At 32.0% G+C, this 11069-nt stretch overlaps 1 protein-coding gene across 1 annotated transcript; it reads left to right on the top strand.

The window, feature by feature from the left end:
* Window positions 1-5982: 5982 nt before the first annotated feature.
* On the top strand, window positions 5983-10091 carry LOC107470476 (uncharacterized). The gene is made up of 5 exons (XM_016089873.3): window positions 5983-6407; window positions 6972-7503; window positions 8207-8650; window positions 8840-9460; window positions 9654-10091. The coding sequence occupies exons 2-5, from the start codon at window positions 7036-7038 to the stop codon at window positions 9783-9785; spliced, it is 1665 nt and encodes a 554-aa protein (XP_015945359.1). The 5' UTR covers window positions 5983-6407; window positions 6972-7035; the 3' UTR covers window positions 9786-10091.
* Window positions 10092-11069: the final 978 nt, after the last annotated feature.

The raw sequence follows: 11069 nt of genomic DNA, 5'->3' as shown, positions 1-11069 counted from the left end.
ATTTATTTTCTCAATCTTATTTAATTTGAAGTAGATATAAAAATTTATATTTAAATCATACTTTTCTGGCATAAATTTAATGGCTAAAGAAACTTTTATTTTTTTTAGATTTATATTCAACATGTTAAATTATCTTTAGTTTTATTATTCTTTCAGAATTTTTAATTTTTATTTTCATAATTTTTTTTTTACCATTCTCTATACATATATCTATCATTATTGACTTGTTCTCTCTTTGTTCTTCTTTTTTTTTCTTCCCCTTCTACTTTCTCTTCCTTGATCATAATTAATATAACTCTAATATGATTCATCTACACTCCTATAAATGTAATTAAGAAATAAATTTAAATAAATAAATTAAATATTTTATTTACCAATCTATAACAATATATCTCTATAACGTAACAACACACACACATACTGAAGTTTGATTTTGAGAAAAGGATAAATAAGTCCCTGACTTTTTGTCCCTCTAACCATTTAAAAATACTTTTAAATTTTTGACCTCTTTAAAAAGTTGGACATATGCATCTTTCTATTCATATGGATCTGTCAGACCCAAAGAAAAAGTTTAACATGGACGCCACTATGCAGATATGGCTATTATGGTGTCCTACGTGGAGGGAGAATTTTTAAAATGAGATAAATTAGTCCGCCTTCTTCAAAACGATGTTGTTTGATTAGTAACCTTTGGCACAAACTTTCTTCCCTCAATTTATGTAAAACACGGTAAATTAATTATGAGCTAAGGGAATTAGAAAATTAAAAATTATAATTTAGAGAAGTAAAAATATTTAAAATATGAATTAAAATACTAATTTTAAAGGTTTTGGCCCAAAATTGAGCCAACGGACTAAACCAATTTGACCGGACCTATATTGGGTCCAAGGCCCAAATATAAAAGCCAAATCAGCCTCCTTCTTCCCTTACATTCAGCCAAACACACTGGGAAGAGAGTTGAAGGCACAAACCCTAACCTCCATTTTCACCCAAATTTTAATCTTCCATATTTTTCAATTCGTAACTCTGATTGACAAGCCATCTGCAGCCACGTGTTCATCTAGGAATTCTATTCAAACCCTTCTAAACAAAGTGGTAAAGAATTCTAAATTTTGTGCCCAATTCTCACCTCCTTTTAATTCTGCAATTTCGATTTTGAATATTGAGACATTTTATAATTTTGATGATTTAGGGGTGTTCTAGTACGAGTTAGCATTGAGTTTTGTCCATGTAATCAGTGGATAAGATAAGAAACTACTAATCCCTTGTGAATTATTGAATTAGTGAATCCTAGTATTGATTATGAAGAAATTGAATGATATTAGATTGAGTTCATGTGAATTGGAGTTGAATTGCTAGATTTGGGTGCTTGAATTTGAGCCTTGGAAAATGGAAACTCATTACTATGGATTTAGAGGTTTAGAAAGTTGAGAAGATGAGAGATTTTAAGGTGTTTTGGTCTTGGAGAGAAATCGACCAAGATATAATTTTGGTTTCTCATAATTAATATATAATGTTGCGTGAAAACTTAGGCTAGTTGCCATAAGACAGGCTTTAATATTTTGAACTGAACAGAGTATGTGTTGGAATGATTGTGAAATTGTTAAATGTGTATATATGTGTTGTATGATTGAGTTTGATGATGATTGTTGATAATGTGATATGTGATGATGAGTATTTGTGAGATTTGGGCTGGAGGCCGTAACCTGTAAGTCCGGATAAGTATGATGAGTTGAGTTTGGTGTGGTTTGTGTTTGGATTGGAGATAATTGAGTTGTGATGATAATTGAGGATGATTATTGAGTTTTGGTAACGTTTGATGTATGATAATGTGAATATTGTTGAGAAATAAGGATAAGAGTGATTTATGTAAGAGGTATGGTACATTAGGTATTGGATGATTGATAAGTGATTGAATAATGTATGGAAAAAAACCTGACCAAAGCATGGTACATTCAAGTTCTCTCTTATTTCATCAATTCACATCCACGAACTTTCTATCATTATCTCTTACCTCCCTTACTATCTACCATCTCACGGCATAATAATTTTTTTTATCCATCTTCCCTTGCATCTTTCTTATTTCATTTAAATATACCGTAAAATCTAATATAATTTGCCTGAAAAAAATTAAGTAATTTTTTATCTTATAATCATTTTATATTTTGAGATTCAAAATTTTATATTTTTATTTTTATTCAAGGTTTATTTTTGTTTTATTTTAGTTTCATTAATAAAAAAAATATTAACATTAGTTTTAATATTTAACCTTTAGGATAAATAAAAAGATGGGACTCTTTTTATAAATTAGATGATTGAAAAATTATTTATTATAAAAAAAAGTTAAGTCTATTTTTTTACTATAGAAATATGTATAATTCACTCTTAAATTTAATCAAAATAAATATATATTTATTTAATTTTTTAATTTTACATCAATTATTAAAATCATGATATAATAAATGTGCTCCAATAAAAAAATAAAAATAATTTCATAACTATTTTTTTGTTGGAACGAAATATGACTCAATAACTATAAAGTCTAATCTAAACAACTATAGATAAGTAATAAAAAACGGACATAAAATTTAACTTTTTTGTTATTGGGTACAAAAAAATAAATATAATAAAATAAATTACTATTTTTATACATAATGACATAAAATTTAACATTATCCTTCTCTAGAGCCATCTATTTTTTTAGTTTTTATCCTTATTTTTGTACTTTATTTTAATTTTATTAAACCAAAAAGTACTAATGTCATTTAACTTTAATTTTTAATTTTTATCATAAATGAAAATATGTAACTTTGAATGCATTAGATAATAAAAAAATACTCAAAATAAAAAAAGTTAAATTTACTCATTTATTAAGTTTATAGGAGTGTAGTTGATTCACATAGAGTTATGATATTTTTTTTTGAATTTTATTTTTAAATTAGTATTTACTTTTGAGTGTAATAATTATGAACTAATATATGATGGTAACTAACTGCGATTGAAGAGAAGACAGAAAGAAAATAAAAAAAATGGAGGAAGAAAGAGATAACAAGTTAATATAAGAGTGGTGGTGAAGCATATGTAGGTAGATAATGATAAGAAAAAAGAATAATAAAATCAAAAATTAAAAATTTTAAAAGAATAATAAAACTAAAGATAATTTAAAATGTTCAATATAAATTATAAGAAATAAATTTTTTTAGCTATTAAAATTATGCAAGAGAAAGAGTGATTTAAATATAAATTTTTATAAATTTATAATTGAGAAATAAATAAATTTACAAATATTTATAAATTTATATCTTCATGGTTACACATAGTAACAACCAAGGTTGCGAGAACCAGACCGGTCAATAAACCGGTGAGGTCACTGGTTTAATGGTTCACTAGTTCGATCGGGGTTGAACCGGGGTTCAACCGGTTTAATTAAATATTAAATAAAATTATTAAACTTAATAAAATTCAATAATTTATAACTTAATAAAATTTAATATTTCACATAATAAATTATCCATTACTTAAGATTAGATGTTTACAAATAACTTCAAACATCAAAGTTTATAACTAAACAAAAAATAAAACGTACATAATGACAAACCCATAGTGTTCTACATTCAAAAGATACAATTACTAACTTTCTATACACAAACAAGGACTATCCCTATGGTTTCTATACACAAACAAGGAGTTTTCTAATCAGATATGGCAAATTTTCACAACAAAGAATAGAAAGATATTAGGCTATTAGCAACACCAAATTTCATCCAGAACACACACACACATAGACAGGCAGACTATTGCTGTCAAAACAATACAGATTACTTTCTTAATCGTTATTATTAAGGAACACAATTTGCCCTGCTTTGTCCAATAGATTTGCTCACTTTTATTAGGATTTACTGATTTAGCATGATTCAATCTTATCCTCCATAATATGAATATCAAACACTATAGAATATTACAGAGAAAAAATGGGCAAGGAAGATATGTAGCTTTTCAAAAGGATTAACCGATTAAGGCAATCTTGGTTATCTTCAAATTCGCAGCAAAAAATTGAAGCATAAAAAATAAACAGATATAGCATGATTCAATCTTATCCTCCATAACATGAATATCAAACACTACAGAATATTACAGAGAAAAAATGGGCAAGGAAGATATGTAGCTTTTCAAAAAGATTAAGGCAATCTTGGTTATCTTCAAATTCAACTTTATAGCCCAATTTAAGCAGCAAAAAATTGAAACATCAAAATTAAACAGATATAGGAACAGAAACATCAAAGATAAACATGAAGTCATGAATAGAAAGGAACATGAACAGAGAGCAACATGTTTTCTGTGATAGAGAAGAACAGGAACAAGAACAGAACCATGAATAGAATCATGCCCGCATACATGAACCGAGGTGGAAGGCAGAGTATTACCGGCGAGCTGGGCGACGTGGCGAGCTGGGCGACTACGATGGAGGAGCGGAGCTCCGCGACGGCGATGGAGGAGAGGTGCGACGGCGATGAGGGGCTGTGGCCTGTCGGAGGGTGAGAGGGTGAGAGAAACTGAGATACTGACTGAGGGTGGTGGCTGGTGGCAATTAGGGATTTAGGGTTCGTGGCTGAAGATAGCCTTTTTTTTTCCCTTCAAAACGACGCCGTTTTGAAGTTTAATTTTCAAACCAATAAACCGTAAAAAAACCAGACGGTTCTCCCGGTTAACCACCGGTTCGACCGGTTTTTTCACCGATTTTTTGCCAGTCGGTTTCTGACCTTATCCGGACCGGTTAGATGACCGATTCCCGGTTTTTCCAGTTGAACCGGCCGGTCCGATTCGGTTTTCAGAACCATGGTAACAACGTAATGATTTTAGTATTATATCTAAATTAATTTAAATTCAATTATTCTATATATTAAAAAAATTAAATAACTTATAATTTTTTTATTTTTTATTTTATTATTTTATACAAAACTTTTAAATGCGTGATATCTTAATTTTTTTTAAAATGATAAAATATGACTTAACAAGTAAGTATGAAAAATAAGTATTTATATAATAGTTATACATCTAGCTATCTAAATCAAATAAAAAAAATAATTCTCTTAACACAATGGATATGTATGAATCAAAGTAATAAACAAAAATGAGAACTCCAATAATGGTATAGTGGTAATTGATTGCGATTGGTGTTAATAGAAGAAGAAAATAAGGAAGGATAATAAAATAAGGCAACATAATAGTGACGACAAGAAAATAATAATTATGCATGTAAAAAAATAATAAGAGAAAATAATAATATATAATATGATGAGATGATATAATCAAAATAAAAATTAATAATTTTGAAATAATAATAAAATTTAAGATAATTAAAAATATTCAATATAAAATTAAAAAAATAATTTTTTATCTATTAAAATTATGTATCTTCTAAAAGAGTGTTTTGAATATGAATATAAATTTTTAAATTTATTCTAAATTAAATAGGATTGAGAAAATAAATAAATTTAATATATAAATAATTAATTTGTAAATAATATTAATAAATCTTTATCTTAATTTTGTTAAACATAATAATAATATAAATATTTTTATTTTTTAATTTAAATTTATTTATTTTATACTTTTACATATACTAAATAAATTAAAATTTTTATTTTTTATAATTTATTTTTTAATTATTAATATTAAATTTATAATTTTAAAAATAAAAATATAAAAATATTTTTTTAATTCAACAAAGAAGCAGTTGAACATGCACTGTTTGTTGAGCCGCTAGTAATTCATAAATTTAAAAATTGAATTGAATTAATTGGTTCAACCGGATTAAACAAAAATCAATTTTTTGACTGATTCAATTAAAGCAAAAAACTATCTGGGATGCAATCGGTAAAAAAATCGATCTAATTAACGGGTAACTAGTGAACCGTTTGAACCGGGCATTTTCTTTTATGATTTCCGATTTTTTAAAAAAGAAAAAGAAAACCGCCCCACTGTCTCTCCCAAACGAAACCCTACCCTAAACCAAACCCTATCAAAGTTCAGAGGCTCAGTTGCGGCACCTTCAAACTTCAGAGCCCCCTCTCTGTCCGAGCTCACTTCCCTTCCTCCCAGCCCCCACCATCGCCGAAGGCAGAAACCCCCACTCTATTCACTGCGTATCTCAACTCAGTCTCTCTTCACTGCGTGCGCCGTGGCTGCTTCTTTGCTCCTCGCCGTGCGTCGTTTCTGCTTCTTTGCCTCCTCGCCAGTCTTGCTGTTGCTTCCCTGCTTCGCGTCGTGTCTCGCCGTCACTGCGGGGTGGTCTCTGCTCCTCTGATTTTAGGTAACTCTGTCTCACACTCTCACCGCGATCTCACCCTGTCTCACACTCTCCGAGCTCACTCTGTCATCGCCGTTCATCTCTCGCCATCTCTCCGGTACGCCAATGCTTCAGTTTCATCTCTTTTTCCAATTAATTTTTAAGATTCTGAGTTTGTGTTCCAGTTTGGAATTGGATTATTCATTTAATTTGTTGAATGCTGATGTGATTCTGAATTCTATTTAATTTGAATTATGAGTTTGAAATTGGATTCAATTTAGTTGTTATTGCTGATGTATTTTCAGTTTAGTTTGGATTCAGAAATTGGAACCATGATGCTGATAAATTGATTAGAATCCCAAAAACTAAATATGGTTATATGCTTTGGCCCTCTTATATTTAGTAGGTTTAGAAATTTGTAATTGAATTAAACTTTGTTTTGTGTTGCGATTATATGTTTTTTGGTTTGAGGATTTCTATCTTCAATCCTTTATGTGATATGTTAAGTTAATAGAAATCTTTCTGAAAATACTTCTAATGATAAATTATGGATAAGTTATTATGTAAAATTAATTATAATTACGTGTTTGTATGTTTATTTATAATTTTATATATTATTTTATTATAATCTGATTTTGCTTCGTATACTAAGATTGTTGTAAATCCTTTTGATGTTGTTTAGTGAAGAGATACTCGTTGCCACAGCCCACAAGCACTTCAAAACCCTGGTTGCTATCTTCATCATCATGGGGAAGAAGAAGTTCATCGACAAGAAGAAATCCGCAACATTCCAGCTTCTGGCTCGAGACACATCTGACCCGTCCTTCGGCAACTCTCCCGGTGCTGACTGTGTCTTCGTCCGGGTTGACAACAACCCACTCCCTGCCGCCGATTTCATCTCTGCCGGTGACGACTATGACAACAGAAATTCCGTGTTTGATGATGCTCCTGGTGACGACGAAAGTGATGATGCTGGCGACTTTGCTTTCAGCAGCTCGACGAGCTCTATGCCGCTGGGGAGCCGTGGTTTCGTTGGTTCGGTGGGGGCAACGCCGCTTCCGGAGGAGGTGAGAAGGGAGATTCTGGAGCTAGGGTTCCCCGATGATGGGTATAATTACTTGATTCATTTGAGGGAAATCAAGAATGCTGGTGGTGGCTCTGCGTATTATCAAAACCCTAAGTTCAGGGTTGAAGACATCCCTCGTGACGTAAAGGTTCGATTTTTTCATTTTGATTTTTCGGCTGTTTATTTATTTATTTATGTGAAGGTTTTTTGGTTTCAAGCTGAATGGGAAGTTGAAACTATTTCGGTTGAAACTATTTCGGTTGAAACCCTAAACACGTCTCTGGTAGTATTTCTTTAGCAAAATGAACTTTTTTGGGACTGAATTTGTTGACACATTGATCATTCAGATACTACTTAACAAGAATATAATATTTTTTGGTTTAAATGGTCTACATTCTAATCTCTTGATAGTCAAATTTGTGCTTCACTCCTACACTCCTAGGATAAATTTTCATTTTAAATAAACTTTTTTCTTATTATTATATGGGTTTTCAGTTCCTCTGGAAATGAGATATTACTATGTGGTCATCCCCGTCCTTTGTTATTTGTTTCTGTGAACATTGTGTTTCTCTCAATATACTGATGAAACGTCTTGGCATTACCCTTCTTTGTAGACTCAACTAGGCTAAGGAATTTGGTGTTTGTGAGTGGAACCATCTTATTGCCTGAATTGTGAGTTAAATGGTGTTGATGTGGGACACTGTATTGTTTAAGAACTTATTCTTGGCCCTGATTAAACATCAAGTGATGTTTTGTTTTGTTTTGTATTGTTTTTTGGGCACCTTTTCTAAAGAGTTGGTTATGTTCTTAAATGAGAATTCATTAGTGAGATTTTCTTTTGGTGAGTTTAGGCATATGATGCTTCAAGATTGAAAATCTCAGAAGTTGATGGTGAGCCCGAGCCAGATTCTATATACAGTGTAGCATCGAAGACTACTACTGTAAGGGTTCAGAAAGTGGTTGATCCTGAAGTAGCAGCTTTGCTCGACGATAGTGATTTATCACGGTTTGGCTCTGATGTTGAAGATTTGGAGGAAGACTTTGTTGTGAGGGCGAACCTCCACGAAGATGGTGATAATGTAGAAGAGAAGGCACATATATGTGATGGTAAGAATTTTGAAGAATCAATGACAAATGGAAACCAAAACAATGCACATGAATTGCAAGTTTCTTCACATACCAGAGTTACAGATAATCTTGGGTCCTTGGGTGGTGTTGCAAATGGTGCGACTGGAGTGGGTTGCGCTGATGAGAAGGAAAGAGCTCGTCGCCTGTTGGACGAACAATTTGATTTGGTGAGTTCTGTTATTCATAATTTATACCATTCACGTGCTACAGTCTTGTTCATCTGCTGTATCTTTGGTTTCAATCGTATTATTTAATGAACTATGTTCAGTTTTGTTGTTTCCTGCTCTGGTGTTGTCTTTGGTAAAATGCATCTTTTTTTTCTATGATTATCATTCTGTGTATTTTCTATGTTACAGTTTGAACGCCAAGAATATGGAACTGATGACAACGATGATGATGATGATGATTCTTATGAACATTACGGGGCTGAAGAAGATGGATCCCTTGCCGAGAAGCTGAAGTGCTGTCTAAACAACGATATGATGGATGACCTGGAACACAACGATGACAAGTATAAGGTTCCAGCTGATATATTGAAGAATAAAGAGGGACCAAAGGTTGAGGAAGAGGATTGTGCTGCTGATGTGATTCGCCGTTGCAAGGAGTATGCCGAGGTGTACGAAGTTGAAGAAGATGGAGACAACGATGTTGTACTTTTTGAAGAAAGTAGCGATGAATCAGAAGTTTGGGATTGTGAGACAATTGTTTCAACGTATTCGACTTTAGATAACCATCCTAGAAAGATAGATGCACCCGAAGTAGCCAGGAAAAAGAAGTTGGCTGGAACTGTGTCTGCAGCCATGAGTTCCTCTAGTCAATTAATATCCCTTAGAGGAAAAGAGAAACTGCCTCTAGACTTCTTGCCCGGTAATAAAAGTACTTCCGCTGAAAGGGTTAAAGGGCTGAGCACTGCAAGAATCGAGTATAAGAGAAAGCCACATGGTCTAGAGACAAAGGAGGAGAAAAAAGAACGAAAGGTGTCTTAACATATACTTGTTTTCACTAGCTTTGGTTTATGCTATTTCTTGAATCTTTAATGCCTTCTTTATTCATGCCACTGAGGAGTTACACATGCTGCTGCTTAAGAGCAATACATACATATATTCTAGTTTGATCCTTATTTGTCTACTACCACTTTGACTGGAATGGTTGGCCTGTTTATTTTTGTAGGCTGCTGTGAAGGAGGAGCGGCGAGAAGCAAGACGCATGAAAAAAGAAATGAAGGATCTTTATAGGAGTGAAGCACATCGTGCGCAGAGAGTTGCTGCCATATCTGGGCCTGCTTCTATTCATCTTTTGTAGGTTTTCAATTATAAAGGTTTTGCCTGCTAGTTGCTGCTACTCATCAAATTCTCGGAAGAAATGGTTACATAATGACAATATGCAAATTTAAATTAATATCCCAAAATGGTGCCATTAGCCCATTACTTCGTGTTTCTGATATACGCTTTAAATGAGAGGTTCCAAATTCGTGTTTTATTTTTATACTTATTCTACAAACATGAGAGAACTATGGGTCACAAGCTTTTCCCTTTCCTTGTTTTGTTTATGTAATGTAACAGAGTAAGCAGGATTCTATTTTTCGTTTATCGTTTACTAGCTCTATTATATAGTATGGTGCAACGTAGCATAAAAGCACAACACCTAACCAAGCTTTATTTATTTGTATTAAACAGCTAACCAAGGTTTTTGTAGTGAAATAAGTGGTGTTGGAGCCTCTTGTTTTATTATCGTCCTTATTGTAATTTCTAATTGAGCTTTCGGGTTCTCTCAACCTCCCTTTTCAACTCAATGACCTGTAACCTCTACACCCCAATAAAACCGTCATAAATTCTTGTCTGTTACTCAGGTAATAAAGGGTCCAAGTCCCCGCCAAGGTACGAGTTGAATGTTATTCAGTCTAATTTATATTATACAAAACCTTTTTTCTTATTTCTTCTTTAGATATATCTATGTGGGTTCCAGGAAGCATATGACAAATCCACACAAACAGTTGAAAAAAAGGTCTTCATCGTCGGCGTATATTCTCATTGAAATTTAATATTTTATCAAACAAGGGTGTTTCTTGGTGTATTAATCTTCCGCAGTCATTGTATCTGAAATAGTGTTGCAATGCAACAAAAAGCAGCGTGTTTTGGGAGATATGCCACAAATGAAATGGCTCCTACCTTGGCTTTATATGTTTGATACATTGTATTTATTTCCCTACTTTTAAACTGTCAAAAAAGTGAAAGAATATAGCAGAAACAGATTTTTCTTTAAACAAAAAAAAAAAAGAAAAAGTGAAATTGGGTAAAGAATAAAAATTGTAATTTTTTTTAGAAAAATGTGTATGTCTTTATTTTTAATTAATTTTTCTATTATAAAAGTATAATTTTCACTTTTAATTACGGGATAGCATTATCTATTAGAAATATGTACAAGGAGATTGACTATGGCATCAATATCAATATCAACGACCACATCAAAACCACACCGTTTTCCGCAATTGCCATCACCACAGTAATAACGTAAAAAATTTACCAACTCATACTTGATTCTAATCTTCTATGAACCAGCAACACATACAAAAAATAATTTATTTAA

This window comes from Arachis duranensis, chromosome 10 (assembly GCF_000817695.3).
Source record: "Arachis duranensis cultivar V14167 chromosome 10, aradu.V14167.gnm2.J7QH, whole genome shotgun sequence".
Lineage (NCBI taxonomy): Eukaryota > Viridiplantae > Streptophyta > Magnoliopsida > Fabales > Fabaceae > Arachis > Arachis duranensis.
The sequence above is the reverse complement of the archived record's forward strand: the minus strand, read 5'-3'. Positions and strand labels throughout refer to the sequence as shown.